General features: G+C 38.5%; 3 protein-coding genes across 7 annotated transcripts; 2 read left to right on the top strand and 1 right to left on the bottom strand.

Annotated features, from left to right (window-relative positions):
- Window positions 1-1,570: 1,570 nt before the first annotated feature.
- On the bottom strand, window positions 1,571-8,060 carry LOC125014052. Of its 5 annotated transcripts, XM_047595070.1 has the most exons (13): window positions 7,897-8,060; window positions 5,706-6,032; window positions 4,902-5,228; window positions 4,083-4,409; window positions 3,786-3,890; window positions 3,643-3,705; window positions 2,928-2,984; window positions 2,755-2,781; window positions 2,459-2,626; window positions 2,328-2,375; window positions 2,185-2,247; window positions 2,071-2,097; window positions 1,571-1,979 (listed from the first exon to the last, which is right to left on the bottom strand). In XM_047595070.1, the coding sequence occupies exons 1-13, from the start codon at window positions 8,051-8,053 to the stop codon at window positions 1,921-1,923; spliced, it is 1,755 nt and encodes a 584-aa protein (XP_047451026.1). In that variant the 5' UTR covers window positions 8,054-8,060; the 3' UTR covers window positions 1,571-1,920. The 5 variants fall into 5 exon arrangements, with proteins under 5 accessions (XP_047451026.1, XP_047451029.1, XP_047451027.1 ...); XM_047595073.1 differs by lacking the exon at window positions 4,083-4,409; XM_047595071.1 differs by lacking the exon at window positions 2,755-2,781.
- Window positions 8,061-11,921: 3,861 nt separating this feature from the next.
- Window positions 11,922-20,602, top strand: LOC125013606 (P2X purinoceptor 5-like). The gene is made up of 12 exons (XM_047594408.1): window positions 11,922-12,138; window positions 12,556-12,706; window positions 13,709-13,780; window positions 15,218-15,293; window positions 15,660-15,756; window positions 17,047-17,127; window positions 17,228-17,369; window positions 18,492-18,628; window positions 18,763-18,856; window positions 19,552-19,617; window positions 19,752-19,834; window positions 20,078-20,602. The coding sequence occupies exons 1-12, from the start codon at window positions 12,008-12,010 to the stop codon at window positions 20,154-20,156; spliced, it is 1,209 nt and encodes a 402-aa protein (XP_047450364.1). The 5' UTR covers window positions 11,922-12,007; the 3' UTR covers window positions 20,157-20,602.
- A 2,966-nt stretch (window positions 20,603-23,568) lies between these two features.
- ly6d (lymphocyte antigen 6 family member D) lies at window positions 23,569-24,553 on the top strand. The gene is made up of 3 exons (XM_047594284.1): window positions 23,569-23,721; window positions 23,948-24,052; window positions 24,164-24,553. Exons 1-3 carry the CDS (start codon window positions 23,670-23,672, stop codon window positions 24,247-24,249), a joined length of 243 nt encoding a protein of 80 aa, XP_047450240.1. The 5' UTR covers window positions 23,569-23,669; the 3' UTR covers window positions 24,250-24,553.
- Window positions 24,554-25,395: the final 842 nt, after the last annotated feature.

Genomic DNA, 25,395 nt, shown 5'->3' on the forward strand with positions numbered 1-25,395 from the left:
TTTGAATATTTAGGTGTTAAATAATTAGTCACCAATGAATCTGTTTATAAAATAAGAATTTAATTAATTTAAAATAGTTTTAAAAAAAGTTTTATGTTTTATTTTATTTAAATATAGTTTTATTTAAACCATGTTTAAACCAGGTTTAAAATAGAAATGGTCATCAAGTTTTTCATTATCATTAGTATTATATTTTTTCCAGATTTAAATATTTTAGGAATAAAATTGATTAGGCAATAATGAATTAGTCAGAATAAATGAATAGATGAAATCATGAACCATGACATGGCACAGTGGTCAGTGACACTAGCTGACGGGAGACGTCGGTTTAAACCCCAGTTAGTGAAAAACACATCTGATGAGGATCTGCCTGAATTTTTTTTTTTTCCGTAGTGCAGTGTCGGATTCAGTAGGTGAGGATACTCAGCTAAAGTTACATAATTTGAGTTTTTTTCATTTTTTGTTAATATTTTGTTCATCGTTAAATTTTGTTTTGAGTGTTCATATACTGTGATGTTTTATTCTACTGTCTCAGGGACAAACTACACAATATTTTGATTCAATAAATTTGAGAAGTTGAAAATTTTCTTTAATTTGGGTCACAGCTTGTCATTAAGGAGTGATGGTGAGCCCCGAGCCACACCAGATGAGGAGAACCACTGATGCAGAGCACTAAATAAGTGTAGTGTACCTGTAATTGATGTAACTGAGTATTATAAGAGATGTTTGTTTTGCTGCTGTGTTAACTATTTAATCGATATTAGGCATTTGTTTACCCAAACATAAATTACACCACAAGCCACCACTGCTTTCTGGACATGTGCAGTTTCCTCACAGCGGTGCTCCGCGATGTTCACTCGAACACCAAGCATTATGAGGATGTGGCGCACATGCAGTAAACATGACCGCTCTTTGTGGTGTTCTACAGTCGAAGCTATTCACAAGTTGTCACATGTTTGAGAGTTTCCCTTCTGCATTTCTGACCATGATGTTTATATTTCCAACCTCATATTTTTCATAATGCCGTCGCATTTTACACCTTTCATAATGTGTGAAGCTTTTGACACGTCCAGTAGATGCATGGCAGCTGTCATAACCACAAGCCCACAAGTTCCATTTGAAGGCAGTAATTAGATGCTGTGATGTGTTTAAGCCTGGAATCACGTCACTGTCAAGTTGACTGTAGTCCAACAGAACAAGTCGGAATAACTGGTCAGGCAAGCCAGTGTAAGCAAAGTAGTAGATAACAATGCATTGTAAGTTGAATTCTGACTTTGAGTTTGGCGAGTTTTGTTTCTTTCAGACTAGGAAATCTGACTCGTGCAGACATTGTAGTCTGACCTTCTAGTACAAATGGAACACACTACAAACTGGAATTAGCAACTTCTGCTTTGTCTGGAGTTTGTTCTTGTATCTGGGTGTGTCTTGAATCTTGTATCTTGCATTTCATCTCTAAAGTCAAACTCAAATCAAATCGTATAAATACAGAACGGGTCTGTACCACAAATCTGCCCCTGCATCACATAGGAAACATTTTGGATTGTGAAACATCATACTGTAGCAACTGCAGTGAAAGCAAACATATTTATTTGATGAAATTTCCCCACCAACAATCAAAAATGTTCAGTACTGGAAATGAAGTATAGTACAATAACTCTACAAACTTACTACCTACCTACTTAGACTTAGACTTTAATGTTCCACAAGGGAAATTACTTGTCACTGTAGCTTCATTGCACATAAAAGTGAACACTCATAAAAACTACAAGAAAGATGAAATAAAATGAGATTAAATTAAAAAACAAAAAGCAAAATGTGCATCGCCTTAGGCGACTAAAGAAAGTTAACCTAATACAACAGTAAAATCAATAATCAGGAGCTATGATTTCCAGTTGATGCGTAAACTCTGTCCTCCGTTCTCTACAGCTGGTTGAGGTACTCTGTGCTCCTGTTGTAAATCGGATTTTTATATTCACAGTCTGAAAGGCAAACAGTGGAAAAGGGGGAGAGCCATTCAGTGCACAGTATCATTTCATCGCTAACATGTCCACAGATGAAGTCAGCACTCACTGTCTTTGGCTTTCTTCTTCTTCAAACCTGTTGCGACACGAAACACTTCCGTTAATGACGGTACCATTTAATCTGACTCAAATAAATTATTCTGTCCAATAACTGATAAACTACCTCTGGGATTACTCTGTGCCTGCGCTGCCCTGGCTTGTTGCCTGTTGATTTCATCCCGGTTAACTGTGTAATTAAACAAATGAGTAAAATTCCTTCCAGAATTAAGACGTGCATTGTGATTATTATCAAGATGCTCGTGTTACCGTAATAATGTCGACCTAGACTTGCTTGGCGTATTCTGCTGATCAGTTCTGAGGAGGAGAGAGAAGTCTTGTAAAGTCAGCAGCCACCAATAATACAAACTGGAGCAAACATATTGTCGATTATTACGCACCTATGTGAAATCTCTGCCTTGTTCTCCGACTCTCTACCCTTTCAATGGTTATTTGATTCAAGTCTGGATAGAGCCCACCGGTGCTTTGGCCTGGCCGACTCATGCCTGCATGCGGCAGAACTCCTGGTACACCATAGTGGGTTATGGCTGGACTTTGGAAATCATTTTCTAATGTTAAAAAAGAATAATAAACACATTAAACATTTTCAGTATCTGTCATATTTCAGATATGAGCTGTGGCTCTGATAGGTGACGAAAGAAAGAAAACAAAGAAGAATGAAGATTTGCCAACGCACCATAAACCAGATCATTAATGTTAGCTCCTGCAGGAAATGAAATGAAAAGAGTTTTATAGTCGTAGAAATACTGTCGCACGCCACTTGTATCATAACAAAACAAAACGAAAATTCCTCCAGTTTGCACAGGATGTACAGAAATGACTTGAGAGGGCATGTGTTAATGCTGCTACCTATCTGTTGTTCTTGTACCGGCACTCTGACTTGTTCCACAGGAGGAGCGCTGGCAGCTGTGGGGGAGCATCACACAAAGCAACTTAAACTGTGCGTGCATTTTGGGGAAAGCACGTATTTGTGTTCTTTCAACTTAGCATGGCATGTTAAAGGCCACCCTCTTTTTATTTATTTAATCTGCAAAGGTTAACTAAACAAGACATAATGTTTTAGCTTCTCCTTTGTAGCTTCTATTTACCTTAGGCACAGTGAGGCAGCCATGCATTGGCCTAATATATAATAAAACTGCATACAGGTTGCAGCTTTTACTGACATGCTAATGAGGGAAACCAGTTACAAAGACGACAGAAGATATAGAAATATAAAGATTTAAAGATTTTCGGTAATTCACTAAGTGAGACTGTGGGCCATTTTTTTTATTTTTATGGAATAGGTAGCAGTTTATTTGCGAGTTTATTTAAAGTTTTATGTTCTTTTTCACCATTTATGTGATTAGTCTTATTAATATCCCAAAAACAAGCCGAAACAAAGGCAACTGGACTTGTAGGGTTCCTTCAGATGAGGTCCACCTGCTATTGTTTTAGCTTGTTTTTTGGATACACGATAATTTAGACGATGACAAATATAAATGCATTTTGATGTATGATCTGGAGCCTGTTTTCATGTGAGCATGTGTGCACTGTCCAACTTTAAGCTAGTGTTCAGGTCGCTTACCATGAAAACCTATAGGTATGACTGAAATATTTGCGTTGTCCTCTTCTTTCTTGTCGCAGGACACTGAAATAGAAACACAAATAATGTTAAATAACCAATCCATCCACCCATCCGTCCATTAAATCAATCTTTAAACCACTCACCGAGGCATTTCATCCAGCATAGGTAGCTGCATGCACACAGCAGAACGACGACCGCCACACAAACAGAAATGTAAATCAGTAGCCACATCTCTTCGCTCACTGCACCTGCACAATAGGTTGTGGTTTTAGACAGATGCATTTCACAGGAAACAGTGGCCCATTTACTTGTCCGTCCTCAAAGATTTGAACTGTGAGGTTTGTGACCACGGAAAGGAAAATACTGCGTTACTCTGCACAGCCTGCTGCTCTCTTTAGAGACAACTTTGTCTGAAAACACGCTAATAGAAATCCACTTACTCTTTCCAAATAATGATAAATCCACCTGAAGACAGAAGCGCCCCTGATTGCAGCGATAATGCCCGAAGTCAGACTTTTTAAGCTGATCAATGGAGATGGAGTAGTTTCCCTCTGAGCCCTGGTTAGGAAAGGCCTTCACTCGCCCATATCTGTGGTCCAGGAATTTAATTCGCCCTTCAGGTGATAGATGGATGAGGTTTTCGGTGGTATTGTGGGTCCATGTCACCCAGTTACGGTCAACTACTCCAAAGTTGCATGGTAAGACCACAGACGAGCCAACTGTAGCTTTAAGTCTTTGAATTTTACAACCCTTCTCCTGCCAACTTTCTGCATAGAAATTATATTAATGAGAAGAGCGAAAAAAAAGAATAAATTCAGGTTATCTCATGCTCAAATAACCAAGGGTCATCTCCCATAACAGCTTGAAGTATGTTTATTAAATGTAACTTCATTATGCTTTATTACTATGTTTTATGTGTACAACATTAAATATATTTCAACATGATGCTGACACTGTTATAGGGAAAACTACGATAGTACAAACAAGTATTTAGACACTGGAGCTGCTATTAAATATCTATGAATTACTTTGAACTAGACAATGAAATGTCGGAGTAAATAGTTTTTGCACAATAGATTTGTGGTTTTAGACAGATGCATTTCAAAGGGAAACAGTGGCCCATTTACTTGTCCGTCCTCAAAGGTTTGAACTGTGAGGTTTGTGATCACGGAAAGGAAAATACTGCGTGACTCTGCACAGGCTGCTGCTCTCTTTAGAGACAACTTTGTCTGAAAACACGCCAATAGAAATCTACTTACTCTGTTCAAATAATGATAAATCCACCTGAAGACAGAAGGGCCCCTGATTGCAGCGATAATACCCGAAGTCAGACTTTTTAAGCTGATCAATGCAGATGGAGTAGTTTCCCTCTGAGCCCTGGTTAGGAAAGGCCTTCACTCGCCCATATCTGTGGTCCAGGAATTTAATTCGCCCTTCAGGTGATAGACGGATGAGGTTTTCGGTGGTATTGTGGGTCCATGTCACCCAGTTACGGTCAACTACTCCAAAGTTGCATGGTAGGACCACAGACGAGCCAACTGTAGCTTTAAGTCTTTGAATTTTACAACCCTTCTCCTGCCAACTTTCTGCATAGAAATTATATTAATGAGAAGAGCGAAAAAAAGAATAAATTCAGGTTATCTCATGCTCAAATAACCAAGGGTCATCTCCCATAACAGCTGGAAGTATGTTTATTAAATGTAACTTCATTATGCTTTATTACTATGTTTTATGTGTACAACATTAAATATATTTCAACATGATGCTGACACTGTTATAGGGAAAACTACGATAGTACAAACAAGTATTTAGACACTGGAGCTGCTATTAAATATGAATTACTTTGAACTAGACAATGAAATGTCGGAGTAAATAGTTTTTGCACAATAGATTTGTGGTTTTAGACAGATGCATTTCACAGGAAACAGTGGCCCATTTACTTGTCCGTCCTTAAGGGTTTGAACTGTGAGGTTTGTGACCATGGAAAGGAAAATACTGCGTGACTCTGCACAGGCTGCTGCTCTCAACTTTGTCTGAAAACACACTAATAGAAATCTACTTACTCTGTTCAAATAATGATAAATCCACCTGAAGACAGAAGGACCGCTGACAGCAGCGGTAACAGCCGAAGTCCGACTTTTTAAGCTGATCAATGGAGATGGAGTAGTTTCCCTCTGAGCCCTGGTTAGGAAAGGCCTTCAGTCGCCCATATCTGTGGTCCACGAATTTAATTCGCCCTTTAGGTGATAGATGGATGAGGTTTTCGGTGGTATTGTGGGTCCATGTCACCAGGCTCTCGTCAAATACTCCAAAGTTGCATGGTAGGACCACAGACGAGCCAACTGCAGTGTTAAGCCTTTGAATTTTACCATCCGTCCCCTGGCAATTTTCTGCATGGAAATGAGAAGAGTGAAAACAAAAGAATAAATTCAGGTTATCTCAAATAACCAAAGGTTATTAAATGTAACTTTATTATGCTTTATTACTATGTTTTAAAATGAAAAAGTATTTTTTTTTAAAACATGTGCAGAACATTAAACATATTTCAGCACAATGCTGACACTGTTGTAAGGCAAACTACAACGGCACAAACGAATATTTAGACACTGGAGCTGCTATTAAATATCTATGAATTACTTTGAACTAGAGAATGAAATGTTGGAGTAAATACTTTTTGTTTTGATGGAAGAAAGTATAAGCACAATGTTTAACCATAAAAAGGAAAGCTTGTTCGGTTTTAAGACATAAAAACAGGGTTCGTACGGATGGAAAAGAAATATATTTGGCTGCACAGAGGCAGCTTCGCTGAAGATCAGTGACAATGTTTTAGTATTTGGTCTGCCATAGTGGCAGATTTATTTACACGCTCTCGAATGGGCAATGTAATGGTTCTCTTTGAGTGTGAAATATTGTTTCACCTGGTTACACTTTGGATCACTGTCATGCTCTGTTTTTTCTAGTCTGTGCGTTTCAGGCTTAATGACTGATGAAGAAAAAATGGTAACACTGCACAGAACATCTGGCGTCATTTTGTGAGATTTATTCCGGAAAGTTCCATTGTAATTTTGTTGTAAGATTCAGTAGTTAGAGATATTTATTGTTTCCCACTGTTACTTAAATTAAGATAGAGCTGAACGAGGGAGGACAATTGAAACATTTGACGGTCTTGATAGAAAAATAAATTATATTTATTCGTAATTGCTTTTGTAAGTATCAGGTGGCTTCATGGGGTATAGCGATGGTTAACACATCAGAGCAGTTGACACTGACAGCCTGTGCATACTGTATGTTGTCTTGTAATGCATATTCTCAGTGGCTATGTAAAATAGCTAATAAAGATATACTAGTACTATACTAGTAAAAATATACTAGTATAGTCATAATACTTTGTTTTCTACTCCAGCAGCCTCTCCCTTATGGGCAAGGAACAATTTCTTGTTTTCTCATTGGAATTTTACTTTGTATGACAAAGTTCAAGAAGATATTTTTACTGTAAACCTCCAAAGTGGGTGTAGCTTCTCGGCAGGCGCACGTGTAAAAACGTGTGGTCACAAATGACTTGACAAAAATGGTGAACTCTTAGGTTTTAGGGTACTTATTTTTATAACATAAATACAGAGAATATATGTCACAGCACAACATAACACAACCCCACAGTCAACTGCTTGGCTCTTTATGTCTTAATGTTGTGAGTGCCTGTTTATACACTTCTGCATAAACTTATTTTTTCTTTCCCCTAAGCTTCCCAATTGATATTCACTTGTACTTAGATTTAAGGAGTGTTAAGGACCGACATAATTCTCTATTTATATATTGAATTTATAAATATATTCAGTATATTTATATATTGAAATTCATAAAACTAAACCATTTACTGTAAATTATAGTGGATATATAAAATGATTAATCCTGAGTGGCAGGTGTAGATCACAAGTTACCAAATATTTTTTTTGTTTTGAATGAACAATTTGGTTTACGTACTTTGGTGTAATTAAAATATTAGTCTAAATTCTACTAAATGTGTTCTTCTAGTTTAGCTGACTTTTCAATAAGCCTCATTTAAGTCTAATAGCAGTTTGTGTCCATATGTGAAATCCTTAGTCCGTGAATTCAGATATCCAGAATTCAAAGTCACCTTAAAGTGGCTGAATAATGAAGAGACATTAGCTGAGTAACACAAGTTTCTTTAACCATTCAAAATGTTCACGTAAATAGTTAATATTTGTTACTGTTTGATTTAACAACAGCACTTACCATGTGAAGACACACACATGAAGCACATTGCTAAAAGGAAAATCCACTTGTCGTCGTTCACCGTCACCATCTTGTCCAGAGTGAGCAGCGGTGTTAGTGATGTCGCATAAACTTCTGTGAGCATCACGAAACAAAACCACAGACCACCCAGGCTCATTTAAGGAAGGAACTTTGTTGTCTTTCACTTTGTGTAAAACAATAGACACGTTATACACAACTGTCTTCTTTTTCAAACTTGGTGGTGATCTTTTCTAACATCAAAGTCAAAATGGATAAATAATTGTGTTTTACTTGCTGAGAATGTAGATTAAAGATATAAAGGACCATGAAATCAGTTCCTGAACCAGACCACTTCCTGTTGATGCTTGCTCATACTTTCGGCGCAAAGCACCTCGCAATGCGGCAGAGATGTGTCTCTGTAAAATGTCATAAGCTGGGTAATACAAACCATACTATTGCATATTTCACACCACATACCTCACATAAAATCTGTACGTTGTACAGGCAAACTGCCCAGGTCTTGAACTTGAACATGAGTATCTTTCACTGCTTAGAGACACCAAACCACAAAACCAGTGTAATGATAAAATCTTCATAGTGGGCCTGCTTTAACCTAATAAGTAATTAGAAACACAGTTGTGATTCTGGTTAATAATATATAATGGTTGTTATAATATATAATATAATATTTATATTGATCCATTTTTTAATTTTTTTTCAGCTTTCCTGTTGATGTCGCTGACCTCATATTACTTTGACCACTTTAGCATTGTGGTGCAAAATGGTGATTAATACTGTCCTGGTAACCAGACCAAACTTTCACTTCCCCAAAACATTTTTGTGGATTAAAGCTGGTCTGGAGTAGCTCTGTTGGGAAGTGATTAATAGATCGCTTGGGTGGGCTTGGGTGTGAGGTGACAGACAGAAGGGTGAAAGCGACACAGTCATCCTCGTCATCCGAGCGCTGTGGAGTAACTGCTGACAATAAAATGCCTGTGATTGATTGTTGGACAGGCCAGTTCCATGCAGATGTACTTTTACAGTCTGTTGGTTAAAGTCAACCTGCTTCTTCCAAAACTGCACTCTCATACACCCACAGTTTTGCTTATTTAAGAGTAAAGTTAAGTGTCAAAAGTTCCCTTGCGTGTGGTTATGTGCAGAGATGTGATAAGCGTCTTTACCTGCATTCTGTTTATGGAGGGCCACACTTCCTGCGTAGAGCGTGTTAGTTTCTGTTTCAACACAGAAAGTTTCTTTCCTTTAAGTTGGATCTTTGTCTTTGCTAACTGGGGTGCTAAAGTGTAAGATGTGTGAATGACACAGATTTTAATCCATTCATAAATTACAAGAAGTTTCAGATATTCCCTGTTTATAGAATTGTTATCGTCCATGAGAAAATATTTTAATCAAGTATATAAAGTTTTTATTTTTGTTCTGAAATATAGAATCTTGTTCCTATAGAGATATAAACAGAAGATGTGTCTGCATAAATCAACCACCTATTTGATTCAGTGTACACATATAGCTGGTGATCATCACAACGAAACAACATCAAAAAATGCGCTTGTTTCTTATAGAAACACATCCAAATATCCAAATATTTCTGTCAGAACTGAACAAGGAAACACGTGAAAAACAGAAGTAGTGGGTAATATCTGCATCACAGGACGTCCTCAGATAAAAACCAATCCGGCTTTAAGTGTTGTCGTCTCCGGTGCCACTGAATCTCCTTCATCCTCTGCAGAAATGGGCTGAGAGATTTTCTCTATTTCTTCTTCAATAGCAGCCAAAACGCCCAACCTATCCAATGATGTAGCGAGTGACTTAAAAAAAAGATGACCAAGCACGATTCAAAGCGGTTCAGAAATGCATTTTAAAAGCTGATTTTCATTCAAACGACTGATTTTTTTTACAATGTTTTAGTTCAGCATTATGTTTAAAATATAACCTCACCTTGTCAGCTGAGGCATGTTTAACACATTTAATGACATTTTGTTTGCAGAAAAATTAAATAAGAATTGCATAACTGTGCACCAGTCACTGACATCGGCTTATGTCGAATCCTTCAGGAAAATGTTGGACGGTTTTCTTGCATTTAATGCCTGTTACGAATTGACCCATTGTTCAAATCTGGACTTTGACCTGGCCATTGCATAACCCTACATTCCTTCTTTTTGAGCCAATTCTTGGTAAGATTTGCCAATAGGATAAAGATTCATGTCATGATGAAAGGTCAACTTTAAACTCAACTTTCAACTTTTCCCAAAAGATTTAATCATGATGCAGAATCAATGTCTGGTACCTTCGTCAGCAAAGCCACCAACCAAACATTTTTTGCACAGTTGGTATGAAGTTAATGTCCTGAAAAGTTGTCTCAGGTCTTCATTAGACATGTGTCATATTAACTACTATACTTTTATTGTATACCAGTTGGTAAACTCCATTTTTTATGTCTGCATTTGTCCACATAGTTAAACACACTTCCTGGATGTCAGGGGTTAAAGTAAGACTACCCATTGGTCTCTAAGGAGGCTCTAATCACTGACACCTAGCCAGGAATTCTTCGTGGATTTGAAGGTGAATCAAATGATAAAAAATGACTGAGGAGTAACATTGACCATATTCCTAATATTGCGAGAGAATCAAAGAATGGACATGTGTCAAGTAGTGAGGACTTTAAGGCAGGGGAGGACCCAGGTGCAGGTCAGTAAAGTGTCGTCTCAGCCACTGGCACCCGGAGGCATTCCCTCTCAGTGGCTGAGACGACCCAGGGCGCTGGCACGGGTGGCGCTGAGGTGGACCGGGGAACTGGGATTCGCAGGACTGGCGGCGCAGAGATGACCCAGGGTGCAAGCACTGGTGCTGAGGGAACAGGAGCAGAGGCAGTGGCCACCCTCGTGCCTGAGACAGGAGGGGAGGTAGGGGCTGGAGCGGTGGTCGCTGGAGTGGTGGCCACCCTCACGGCAGAGACAGCACACTGAGGACCAGCAACCATGGCAGGCCTGCCTCCATGGTTGCTGGGGTTCCAAATAAAAGTATTTAATGAAAATAAAAGGAAACAAAAGGCGCCGCAGTCAGGGCAGGTAAAGCCAGAAGACAAAAATCGAAATGGGATCAAGGACAAGAAACAGGAAGACAAAATTGTCGCATGGAGACTAAGGGGAAAATGGAACATTAAGACTAAAGGTAAGACATAGGGACTAAATCATGGCATGGAAATATCATCAATGACGTGACAGAGGACAAAGCGAAGGCAGGACTATAAATACACACAGGGGCAGAGGGATGACGAGCCGGAAACTCAAAACATGATAAGACAGACATAGTTATGACAACATGGGCCTTCTGAGAGTGTCCTGTGGGTCCTAAGGGTTGAGGGGAGGGTCCTCTGTGCCATCCCATGGATACTTGACCAGTTTGAAATCTAGTGGATTTGGAGGCCAGGACCTTGTGCTGTTCTTTAAGTTTTTTTTGTTTGTTTATTTGTTTTGTTTTGAGCATTTTTGTGTCAGGCTGCATCCTGCTGGGGATGGCTGCTGCCATCAAGGAGTGTCATTGCTATGGGGTGGGGGTGTCTGGTCTGGTCTAGGTGGGTGGTACAAGTCAAAGTAACATGACAATGTTCATGGTCAATTGTCAATGTTATTTACTTCTCCTGTCAGTGGTTATAATGTTATGGATGATCATTGTATATGTGTCATTTTTTTTTTGAGTCTCACCTCGTTCACAGTCAAACAGGATCAAATATTCGCTTGACAAAGTCAACAGTTCCCATGTCCATGCTGACATGAGACTTTTCTTCACTTACTTTAAATAATGAACAGTGCTGGTCAAATAATCTTCCAATACTCTTGAGAAGAGGTCTGTTTTTTTTTTTTTTTTATATTGTCCTAACTGGATGCGTTGTTGACAAGATCAGGCTTAGCAGAGCTCAGGGGTGATGACGAACTCTGAGGAGTGACTTTGTTTGAAAGTTGTGGGTAGGAGCGTTTGTTGCTTCTTAACTGAAAGAAGCCTCACACAAACCTTCCTCCGTCTGTGTGTGAAGGAGCGCTTGCTATTGTCCTACTCTTTTCACACTGACAGCATACTGTTAACATACAGCTGCAGGATGTGCGCCTGGAAGGATCGTTGCTTTGTCTTATTGGACTACAAAACGGAAAAATACATTATTGCAGAAAATAAAAGAGTTGGAATTTTGTACCGTCTTATCCAGCTGTCCCTCATGGCTTACCTTATAGGGTAAGTAACTGAACAAATGAGCCATTACCTCATTCTGCCTGCTGAAAATTGCTACAAATAACTTCAAAAATGAATCAACACAGCAAGTAGCAGGTGATCACAATGGTAGCATAGGAATTGTTTGTTTAGAGGAGATTATTTAGACGTATTTAATGGCCTGGTGCTGATTAAATATATATTTCCATGTTGGAGGCTGATTTGGTTTAAACTTTGATAAATGAACATTGTTTATATGCTCCCCGTTCTCACTCTGCATTTTTAGTTTTTAACTGTTGTGGCTTGTGGTGTACTGCTCTGTAGCCACCTGTGACACAACTGTTGTAGCACACCCTATGTAGGGAACTTTGCTTCCTATGTCACTGTCTTTTACGACAGTGTTCTAAGAGTATTGTATTTTATATCTGCTCCTATGCAAAGGTGGGTTTTTGTGACAAAGAAAGGCTACCAGGAGACAGAGGGGACCATCCAGAGTTCCATCATAACTAAAGTGAAAGGAGTCTCCGTAACAAACACCACAGAGTCTGGTCTGATGGTTTGGGCGCCGGAGGACTATGTCATCCCACCGCAGGTGACAACATACAACACAAGTTTTACCACAATTTCTCATTAAACTGAATGAGAAATACGAGTGGTAGTATATACTATCACTCAAAGGTTTAGACCCACCTTATCATTCACTTTGATGAAATTGTGAGTTAAAGGTGCAGTCCAACACTTTTAAAAATACTCATTTGTGTCCTTGCAGTGATTTACTGTAAATGAGTGATGCCAGGCTTGTGTAGAAATGAAACCACAGCTGGTTAACCTTGTCTAAGGCTGGATAAAGTATCTTGATTTGATGCTGTTCACATTCAAGATTCAGAAGTCGTGCACAAAATCCAAATCTGACTTTTTTTACACTTTGACTCTTTTTACAGATTTAAACAAATAATAATAAGCCTGTCAAATCATGGTCACGCCTTAAACAATGCATTTCTACAACCAAAACACACATGTGTAAATCAAGCTGAATTGGGAGATTTGTATTCTCATTTAACACAGAGAAAGCAAACACACTCAAAGCCTGGGCTCTTTTTCCTTTATTGAGGTTCCACCAGGAAAACAGCAACATCTCCAGATTTAGTCAACAACGACTACAAAAGAACAAGATGAACAACTGTTATTTCATGGATAAACGACACTTTGGGAGAATTTTGAATACGTTTACTTATCCCCCTAAACCTAGAGCTTTTTCTTTCCTAAATGGGGTCTGTTTTCAGGAAACCATTTCCCAAATAAAAGCTGGCACTTTTACATTGCATCCAATCTTTGATTTCACACTGAATGTGCTCAAGCACACCTGAGGAACAATGGAATCTGTAGCATCCAAAAAACAACTACAAAAACAAAACAACAAATTTGGACTTGTAGACTTCTCAGACAACATTTTGCAACTCATCATCATCGTCAAGATTCAGTTTCATGGATTAAATGCTTACCAGTTCAAATACCACAAGCAGTTCAGGGGCCATCTTAACGTGAAGCTGCATTAGATAAAAATATACAAATATACTGTTTTCTTTCCATACAGGGTGAAGACGTTCTATTCATTGTAACCAGCTTCTTGGAGACTCCGAATCAGAAGCTGGGATACTGTGCTGAGGTGAGAATATTTAGAATCATTATTATGTTAGAGCCCCATGGTGAGGTGATAAAATATTAAATAGTAATATGCTCGTCCTTAAAAAAAAAAAAAGATGAATTACTGAAGCAGTGAACTTTGCTTTATCTTTCTTACACCTGCTTTCAGTTTCACTCTGTATTCTGGCATCAGTTGATAACAGGATGCAGCACTGACGGAGTTTCAAGACAAACATGAGTTCATGAAAAAGTGAGACGTTAGTTTCGTTACACTGTCTGAGACTAGATGTTGATTTTCTTTTAAATCGATGTAATTTCCTTTTCTCCACAGTTTGACCACTGATCATCTGGAAAGTAGTCAGACAGTTTCACAGACAAAGTATGCACTATATGCTGTTCTGTATGTTTAATCAAAACACAAGAAAGCTCAAGAAATTTCACATAATTTTGTCAGTAATAAGGTTGTGGGTCATTTGGTTTGTCAATTATCTGTAGTTTCTCTCCTGCTTGCTGCAGCAACACATACAAGCAGCGTTTGCCATTTGGTGGCATTTGGTTTGCATACGGTGCTTCACCACAGCAAAAGACTTTTACCTTTTTAACTAGGGCTTTTTAACCAGGGCTAACTCACTTTCCTTCTTCCCATGAGTGTTTGTGTGTCCATGACACCGTTTGTCATTTCTCTTAGCTCCAAATTTCCAGAGGGCTCCTGGTATGTAAACTCTGGTTGCCTGCAGCACTGCCAGCAGCCAGGAAGGGTGACCTGTGTGAACACCGCACAGCCAAAAATATCTCCTCTTGTATACATCTCACCAAGCCCCTCCCCGCTTCTGAAAAACTGTGGCACTTGAGAGGGCGTCTTTCACTGTCATGCATTTTGTTGCAAAATGATGTAATCTGTTCCACAGAGAGTGCAGGCGTGTGTCCATAAACAACCTCTAAATGTATTTTAATATCATATTAATGGTGCTGCACAACTACATGCTAACTTTGATTTAAATGTATGCTTGGATACTAATATAATATGATATATGTTTTTTTTTTACCGGAATATTTTAATATAACAGTGTTGTTTTAAATCATGCTCAAAATTAGTAGCTAGTAAGTAAAGATGATGAGATCGTACTAGGTGTCAAACCTGACTCAAAGTCTTGGCTCATTTGTCCGTCATTTTGACATATTCCGTCATTATTTATTTTCAGGATGTCAGAATTTTGCTTTCGTTCTCTGTTATAAATAACTGGATGTAAAAATAGCCTTAAAATTAGCCTAGTATCTTCACTGAAGCGTGACTTGTGCAACGGGTGTTAACAAGACACTGCATCTCATTTGGCTTCCATGGTCAAGGTTGTGTATAAAATATTTTTCACCTATGCTGGTTAATTGTTCAGCAGTGTTGGTGCAGTGTGTTTTAAGTGTTTCTTAAACTGCTGACCTCATTTGCTCTGTTTCTTTACAGAGCTCCAAAGTGCTGGATGGTCGCTGCACCAGGGATGCAGACTGTGAAAAGGGAAAGATCGTAGTGGCTGGAAATGGTAAAAAAAAAAAAAAAAAAGATTCTCAGTTATTCAGGTTGTTGTACATCCAAAAAACAAAGGCAGCTGCTGGTGTTTCACAACTCATCCAAGTGTCTATTCTAAGTGACTAGTGATGGTGACCTAAATAATCTAAATGAAAACCCACAAGTGTGCACAGATGTTCCTAATAAAACCCTAACTCCCAACTGCTTATTTAGAACTGAACAAGCTACTTGGATGAGTGGTGAAAACAAAACTTAAACAAGAGTCAACAAGCAAGTCCAGTTTCATGTGTTTACCTTTGTTTCTTGGATAGGTAAGAAAGTCAAATTTAAAATCATGAACGGATATCTGAATGTGTTTTATTGTGCTGATTTCCTTCAGGAGTAAAGAGTGGCCGATGCTTAAAAAAGGATGAAAACTCCATCGGTAGCTGTGAAATTTACAGCTGGTGTCCCGGCGAAAGTAAATTCAAACCATCGTAAGACAATGGAAAATGTTTCTATTTCTACCTCTCTACACAGGCCCTATCTTCATCAGTAATATGTAAATTGGATAGCTTTGAAACTGAGGTTGCTCTCCAACGTCTGAATGAAATCAATGTTTAAGGTGCTGGCACGTTGCTCCAGCATCTTGGAGAACCACAGTTCCTATGTTGTTGTAGAACTCGTAGTTCTTTCCCAAATGGTATTACAAGATGGATAAGAATGTAAACATTTAAAGAGTTGTGCATGGCTCTTCCTTAAAACACAAAAGAACATTGCATTAACACAAGAAGCCTGAAGCCAAACCAAAAATATAACAGGTGAAGAACAGGCAGATGGAGGGAGTGACCTGTAAAGGTCCCTGCAGAGGGACTTCCCCACTGCTATATGTGGGCTAACCAGCAGAAAACCCTCTTTCAGCTTCAAGTATTAGTGGCAAAGAGCATGTAATAGGGTTGGATATTAACTCAGACGCATGCATGCATTCATTCATTCATTCTCTGTAACTGCTTGTCCTCTGGAGGGTCAGGGCTGGAGCCTGTTCCAGCTGTCACTGGACAAGAGACAGGTCACCAGTCCATCATAGGGCTAATAAAGAGAGACAGACAAGCGCAGAAGTAAAAATAAACAAATAAATAAATTAATTAATAATAATAATAATAATAATAATAATAATAATAATAATAATAATAAAAATAGAGGTGTACTGTAAAAATGTACCAAAACTTGGGTATTGTTCACATCATGGGGGTCACGGTGTTGTGCGTTTATAGTTTGGAGTTTAAAAAGGGCTAGGACCAGGGAGTTCAGTGACAGGTGTTTGTCACACAGGATGTAGTCCAGGAGTCTCTAGGGTTTAGCCCATCATATGGTTGAAACTGAAACTTTTGAGAGATGTGAAAACAAAGAGCAAAACTTCGTAGACTACAGCCCTATTTGTGCTTTGCCAACCACAACTGGTTGGTTTATCATTAGGCCTTGCAGTGCGTTTGGATCGGACTGTACTGTCATAAATAAGCTGAATCATCTGAAGCAACCCTGCTCTCTTGGCCTTATTTAGACATTAGCAGTACATCAACATCCTGTCTGCTCTCGTTAAACAGCGACTTTATAGACAGTTTAATCTAAATGCAGTAGTTCACGCAGAGGTCCAAACACAATCTCCGTATGTATGAGTGGTTCCACCTGTCTCACTATTAGACACTTGTTTTCACCAAACATTTGTTCTCTTGACCCTAGAAAATGACCACTTCATTTTCTTACGTTTACTCATATTTTTTCTCCAGGGGGCCGATGTTGACCAATGCTGACAACTTCACCCTGTACATTAAGAATTTCATCCAATTTCCCAAATTTTCCTTTTCAAAGTGAGTCATCTCTTTCAACATTCAACCGGAAGCAGCTGTGTACAGTAGGCTAAACAGCACACACCCTTACGTACACTTCTGTGTGTTTCTCAACTCCGAGGTCGAACGTTCTCGAAACAACGGATGACTCCTACCTGAGAAAATGCAGATATGACGAGGAGCATAACCCCTACTGTCCCATCTTTCGTCTGGGAGACATCATCAGACGTGCTGGATACAGCTTCCAGGACATGGCCACATTTGTTAGTATTACTGTCTGTTAGTATTAGTTAGTTAGTATTACGGTATACTGTAACTGTGCTGCACAAGTGTACTGAGTAATTGAATGTTGCACAACTTTAAATGTTAACCCTTGCTGTGGTGCTGATTCATTAACTGAAACAAATCCCAGAAGTCTCATGTCTCTGGAATATACACACATATAATTCAGCATCTGGGATTTCTGATGGGATTTAAGATGAAATAGGTATCATGCCTCTTTGAACGAAAATAGAAGGAGATTAAAGGATAATACCACTATCATTTCTGTATGTCTTAAAACATTAGTCTGGCACCCATAGGAATGTTGAAGCATATTTTTCTTGTTGTAGTCACTCTTTTATTTATTCTGGACATTGTTTTTTGATGAAAGAGAAATATTCCTAAAATGACATTCACTTATAAACATTCCAATCCACTCTCATGTTTTGTCCAGAGGAGGAAGATGAATATGGCCTTCTGTACAGCCCCAGACCACAGTTTTAGGTCAGATAGGAAAAAATTCTGAACTCGTCCTTTAATGGTGAAACAGGCAAAACATTGGACAGGTCGAATTTCTAAACCATATGTCAAGGTTCTATGTCTGTCTTTTATTTTGTGATCATGTTTTGAAGTTTCCTGTTTTATTTTGCTAAGTTTCGTAGTTTCCTGTCCATCGTGTGGTTTTGTCACGTCTGTCTGTGTCATGTTGTGTTTCCTGTTTTATTTTGTTAAGTTGTGGATTTCCTGTCTTGTGCCTCCTTGTCTTTTGATAGTTTATTGGACTCCATCTCTACCCCCCTACCTGACACAATATATATATATATATATATATTATTCAGGTTTTAATAATTTTTACAATGTAACAGGAAGTTAGCTCAAACTTTGTGAGTCCACAACATTTTTGTGGGGAAAAGTCGGTCTAGGTATTTGTTTTTCTTCATATGGGTTCAAACATCTGTCCAAACGTGCCACATAATGAAATATCAATGGCGTGCTACCAGGCTATTCTAAAAAGACTGAAGTGTGTTGTGGCAAAGCTGAGTATAACACTGGCAAAGAGTAAATTAGGAAATGTTGAGAAAGTGACACAAGCTAGATCTTGACAAGTTTTCACTGTTTTTCAGGGGGGCTCCATTGGCATAGCGATACAGTGGGAGTGTGACCTCGACAAAGCCGACTCTTACTGCGGCCCACGGTATCACTTCACGCGCCTGGACAAGGGTATCTCCAACAAGTCCATTGCAGCTGGATTTAACTTTAGGTGAGACTCCATGTAGACAAGACATGTAATTATTTTTTTTATCTCTAACATGATGTTTTGGAAAGGACCCAAAAGTCATTCCTATGTATACTTGTGCATGCATATTTTCCATTATTTATTTATTTTTACAACAGACACGCACGATACTTTAAAAATGCTGATGGTGAAATCCACCGATCTCTGTATAAAGTCTATGGAGTCCGGTTTCACATCATGGTGTATGGAAAGGTATGTATATTTTCAGAATGAAGCCTTGAAATAAAGCACTATGGTGTTGGTTTATGCATAAGAACATTGCAAAAGTTGTTGTTGAACAAACATCAAGCGGGGAGCATGGTGAGAAAAAAAAAAGCTGTCAAAAAATAATGTAAATAATGATCCAAGAAACCTCTGTGAGATCTTGAGGAACCTTTAAGAGGTTTCCACTACCAAGTGTCCCATGTAGTATAGCTAATGAACTCATTAGCAACAAACAGCAAGGACAACAGTGTTTCCTTGCATTACTGAAGTTTCCCATGAGGTTGTGCATTCCATATTTTTTTCCCCTTAGTTTTTTATATTTCCATGATGCTTAACTGTTTTGGAAGTAAATCTTTTGTTTTGTTTTTTGTCTCCTTATGTAATATACAGTCCATCTACAACCACAGACATGATATATATATATATATGTTTGTTAAATAAAGTTTCTATAAAGTGTCTTGTATGCAGATACAGATGCGCAACAGACAGTGCAATCACCCAAGCCATTAGCCGTTAGCCTGCTAACAGTTAGCGTTGTGTGTTCTGGTGGCTGTGGGGATGAATGACCGATGAATGATGAATGTGGGGCTTATATACATGGTATATAAGCAAAAACCCATAGAATCTGTATTTAAAAAAAAAAAAAAACATTTTCATATTTTATATTTCTGCTTCATTTGCAGGCTGGAAAATTCAGCATTGTCCCGACAGCCATTAATCTTGGTTCAGGCCTGGCTTTGATGGGGGCTGTAAGTACAGTTACTAATAACGTCATTCTAAAAAACTAATAACTAAGTTTTGAAAAGAACTGCGCAGGATTCTTTTTGCACGTTGTGAGCTGTGTTATGGGAGTCTGAAAAGTTGCTAAACCTTCATTTAATAGGGGACTTTCGTCTGCGACATGATTCTTCTCTACATCATGAAGGAGAGGGACTCTTACAGGGAGAGGAAGTTTGAAGGATTGAGGTATGAAAAGACGGTTTTCTTTGCCTTCTTTAGTATTCAGATTAGACCATTTCTACACTGTCTGGGTTCATTCTCAGTTTTGTGAAGCTTGTATTTGTCCTCGACAGTGTAACTTTAATCTATGCGTGTGCAGATTTTTGTACTATGATAGTTGAGACACCCCAACTGAATCAGCACAGAACATATGACTAACGTTTAAATGTTGTTAACAAAGCATCACTTTATTCTCTCTCCGTCCTACAGCGCTAACAAAGGAGCATCTGAAAGCAACGGCAGTGAACATAAGAAGGACGCCATGGAGGAGGACATTCTGACAGACTGAGTGATTCTGAAGAAACTATATAAAGTGACATATGGCAACCGATGCTGTACAGGGATGGGGGATTGTGTAAACTGTAAGTGTAGTCATAAAATATGTGCGTATTTTAGCAGCATTGTCTGTTACCATTTGCATGCAGACCGCTTTTAGTTTAAAAGCTGAAAATCCATTTCTTCAAATGAATTTATCTTCAGGGCTGTGTGAAGACATATCCGACCTAAAGAACACCAGAGCAGCATGGTCACTTATACTTTGACACAAAACAGAATATACCTCATACATGTGTAAAGCACTGAACTCCAACTTTCCTCTAAAATATATTTTTCATCATTTGTGTGATTTTGTTTAATCGGTTTGGGATAATCTTTTATTTATTTTTTTCATAGAAAAGAAACCTCTTGTGGTAACACGAGAAAATGTTCAAATAAAAACCGTCGTAAGACATGTGACGTGTTGTGTTGTGCTGTACGTATCGTTACTTTATTGTGCAATAGTTGCCTTGTTAAAGGTAACTGAAGCTGCCTCCATGCACAGCACAGCACTGGACCTGCATGTAAAACCGGCTCAGGTTCAGTGAAGCCTTGGGCTGTCCACGTGTGCAGCAGAGGAATTGCTCCAGCTTGTTTATAGCCGTGTCTCCAGCGTTACCTCAGCAGTTTGTGTTTATAACCTGTGTCACTGATGCAGTGTAATAACAAAGGGGTGTTGAGATGAATTCTTGACGCCAGGGCCAAGTGCTGCTCAGGCAGTCACATCAGTGCAGTGAACTGGCTGAGCTTTATTATTTATTTTATACACTAGTCGGGATGTCAGATGATCTGTTCTCCCATTTTATGTTCTCCCAAGACAAAATTTGATCACATTTTGTGAAATCAGTACATTTTATTCTTTGGGTAAAAGGAAGACATGCAACCAAGTGAACCATGTAAACATTGTTGATGTTAGTTTTCTTAAACATTCGCTTTAGGTTACAGCACTAGAAAATTACTTAATATAAAAGTAAAGCTTGATCATGGAGTGATTTGTTTACCATTGTAGCTTCTTAGTAAACTTAGGAAGCTCTCCAGCAGCTTTGAAATTGTTAAAAGCACAGCCTGCACAAAAAGAAAATAGGTCAAAGTCAACTTTATTGTCAATTCTGACATGTGCAACACACACACGGGATTGAAATTTGTTTCCTCAAAAGTCTATGGGGCAGAAACTTAAACACAAAAAGTATGAATGTGAGATTAGAGAAAAATCTAGTGTTTTTTTATTTTTTAATATATAGTGGGACTGTATCGCTGTGTGTGTGTATATATAAATAGAGAGAGAGAAATTAATAAAACTAAATAAAACTAAGGCATATGACAGTCTATTAAACCACATTAGAAGCAAACTAATATTTCCACCTTTAAACTGTGCTGTATATAAGTTACATAGCTCCATACATAAAGTGCATTATTCTCTTGTTTCATTCATGACAACAGGGAAGCTCATCATCCTGCACTTACCCACTGTTGCCAACAGATGATGTTAAAGAACCACTATACGCTGCGTCACCTACAGGAACTCCAAGGAGTGTGTGTACATGCTGTTCAACTGCATATACATAAATGTCCACAGTATAGTAGCATTTTAAACTAAATAATTGTTTGGGCGTACAATGTTAAATACAGGTTAATGATAATATTAACCCCTGTTTAATATTTTTCCGGTCATGGTTTTACATTTTTATTTGGTTCGTAGCTTTATATTCATGTTTTACATGCAAAGGGGTCAACTCATCAACTAGGGAATTTTCATTTACCGTTCAGGTTTCAGGCATCCACATCTCTCATTCCATAGCTGTTGTGCAAGTGAGACAGCTGATGGAAAAACGTGTTTTTCAGGTCGCACCTTGAACTGTAAATACATCAGGGTCTGCCAACTCCGTTGACAAGTCATGTTAACTCCACCTTTTACGGTAACAGACCGGTTTTTCAATTCAAGATATATGTGCAGATAAAGTTTTTGTGTTTTGTTTTTGTTTTGTTTTTTGACGAAGAGGTCAAAAGATCATCTGCTGGGAATTTTTCCAGTCCTCCAGGTCATGATGTATCCAAAAAAAGAAGCAATACATCAACCAATGATAGGTGGATAGGTCAAAGAGATGTCTTTATAGACGCTTCATAAGTGGTTCTAAACTGTGGAATTAGCAGCAAATTAGCATACATTAGAAAAAGATACAGTTTGGATCCATTACCTGTGACAGAAATGATGGCTGTGTGTTATATTTAATTCATTTGCTTCTATTTTGCCTTTATTTAACCTCTTGATGACTCTTGACATCCAGTACAATACACTGTCTCATATGATTCACAAACATGCAATAATTTCAGTCGAATTGTCTGCCCCAAACTGTATCCTCTGCTAACTGTGTCCAACCACTTGTATGAGCTGTATATGTGTGCAGTTCTCACCTCAGGTCTAGATGTATAGATATACAAAGATACCACATTCTTTGCACATGCACTTTCCTTTCTCATGCTCAGTCAGTGTTGTGTTGTGTTGTGTCAATTTTTACTACGTATTGTAGTATATGGTCCTCTCCATTTGTTCTTAACATCTGTTTTCTGTTTTGGGCATGTCTATATAAAGTTTAAAGGTTAAAGGGTAATGTACCAGTTGTCAGCCAGTAAAACGATGAGTTTTGTTTGTGAATGGGGGTTCTTGGGGATGAGAACCATATATAAGGGGTCTGTAGGAGCTGAATGGGAGAGAGGATTCACTCTCTCAGATTCGGCTGTGTTTTTGACATCGTTCTTTCTTGTAAATAAACCTTTTTAAATGCAAGATAAGACTTGTCAGCGGTGATCGCTTCTTTCTTCAGCACATCAATATACAACAATATGTCTGGGTTTCCTGGTTGGAACAAATAGTTTTCGTTCATTGATTTTGCACAAAGTTGTTTCCCTCAAAAACAACTTATTTACTACCAATAATGGTGTGTATCTTAACCTATTTATAATACAAAGAAAAAAAAAGAGAGAAGCTTGGCCAGTTACACAAGAAGATCTTAGAAATAATACAAAAGTCAAAACTGTCATTTGAAAGTTTTAAAATGCTGCAGAAACGGCCAGAACACAGCAGAGATCAAAGCCAATACAAGTTTCAGAAGTGGCGGCGAACGTGTCAGACCCCAAATAGGTCACTAGTACAGAAAATGCAAAATGCTAAGTAGTCTAATACTTCATTTAGGTCTCAAAGATAACCTCAGAAACTTAAATGTGACAAACACCTGGGGAGGCTTAATCCTTAGCTAATCTCCCCTAGCAGCAAACAGAAACCCAATACCGTGCGCATTAATTGAAGAACAGTACGTCTTTGTCGGCTTTGTTTTCACATTTTTCTTGAGACAATAGATTCGAAAGTAAAGTACAGCATTTACTGGAATCGCAGACACAAGGAAGTAGGCATGTCATTAGTAGTTTGGAATGTGGAGTGGCAGTATAAAAGTGCCAGAACGGGAGGCTTATCCTCACACCAGGTGACAACATGAAGGTCCTGCTTATCACGCTGCTGCTCGTGCTGCTGTGTAGCGCTCAAGGTAAGAGAATCATTTAAACGCTTTTTAAAAAAAACAAAACAAATCAATTAAATTTAAATTAAAATTAAAATGAAAGTCAGAATTGGTCAACAAAAATTAATTAATTAATTAATAATCACTCTGTCACTGTGTAATTTATCCTGTAAACACTTCCCTCAGTGATAGGAGGGATGCTTCCATAATGATGTAGCTGAGTCAGTGTTTGTGTATTTTGTCTCCTTATCAGTGCTCACACTCACATGCTACACATGTGAAAATGAGCACGACGCAACCTGCAAGATCGAGACAGACTGCCCGACAAACGCCGCATACTGCAAAACCTTCCAGCGGGGTACGTGGAACTAGTTCTTATGATTGACTGCGGTGACGTGTGTGAACATGTATGGAAACGGCAACATGGGTTCAAGTTAACTGATCATCGCTGCGTTTGTTTTCCCTGCAGGAAACCAGCTTTCTCGAACATGCGAGGAATTTTGCGCCGAGGACTACTACACAACCTGCTGCCAAGGGGACCTGTGCTCCCCCTGAGGCGTCACTCTTCCTCTAATAATCAAATCCAATGAATAATATCAGTTGAACCAGAACATGGAGCAAGATGATTTCTCTTTGATTTTTCTTTCACTACTATCACCTCATTCTAACTGAGAGTCACTGAAGCCTCATTCATCGAGCTTCTGAAGCTGTGCAAAGGCGACGATGCACACATTTACTTAATCCCTTCCTGATGACACTGAGTAGGTCACAGCATTCTGCTATGTGGGCCACCCTTTATCACCACTGTAATATTAAGCTGACTCATCAGTTTTCAACTCATTAAAAGATGAAAAACTAACTCTGGTGTGTGTTGTTTTGAATGGGTGATGCATTTTCACACAGAGGCAAAAAACATGTTACGCACATGAGTTTAGCAACACTGCGTTCACACTAGCTGAAAAAAGTAAAAAAAAAAAAAAAAAACAGATCGCAAGTCATCTTCAAAGGAAGATGCTAGTATGAGCTGGTTTAAAAAGAAATTCAGGCCTCCAGTGAGTCAATGACGCAATGAATTCGTGAACGGCTGACGAAGTAGCTGGCCACACTTTTGCCATTTTGTGAGTGTTGTCGCTCACGGAGTAAACACAGCACAACAGCGTAACTCCCATACGCTGACCTCTCTGGTTCTTCGCTGGGTTGATTCAGGCTTTGTGAAACCAAATGTTTCCATGTCGCCCTTTTCGCATCATCCCTGGTGCTGTAGTATGATATTTAGATTAGATTAGATGAGATTCAACTTTATTGTTGACTTTAAACGAAATGCAGTTTAGCTTTACAGATGGAAACTCATGTACAGATGAGACCATATATACAGTAGTGAGTGAGCAACATATACACAGTGATCGATTGAGCTACTATGACCATATCATAAAGATGGATTTGTGTGTTAAATTTAAGTAGATTATAAACAGGAACTATAACATAATTTACAATAATGGAAATATGTAGATGATAATTAGGCGATAAAAAATACAGATGAGTGAGCATTAAACACTCCATAAATAATAAGCAGTAGCTCCCTAATGTTACTAAACTAGTGCAATATTCAGTACATAGTACTGTAGCACTATTTTTAGTGCTACTATTTCTTTATGTAGCAGTTTGCAAGTGATGATGTGAACATACATGGCTGATATAATA

This window comes from Mugil cephalus, chromosome 9 (genome assembly GCF_022458985.1).
Source record: "Mugil cephalus isolate CIBA_MC_2020 chromosome 9, CIBA_Mcephalus_1.1, whole genome shotgun sequence".
In the NCBI taxonomy this organism is placed as follows: Eukaryota; Metazoa; Chordata; class Actinopteri; order Mugiliformes; family Mugilidae; genus Mugil; species Mugil cephalus.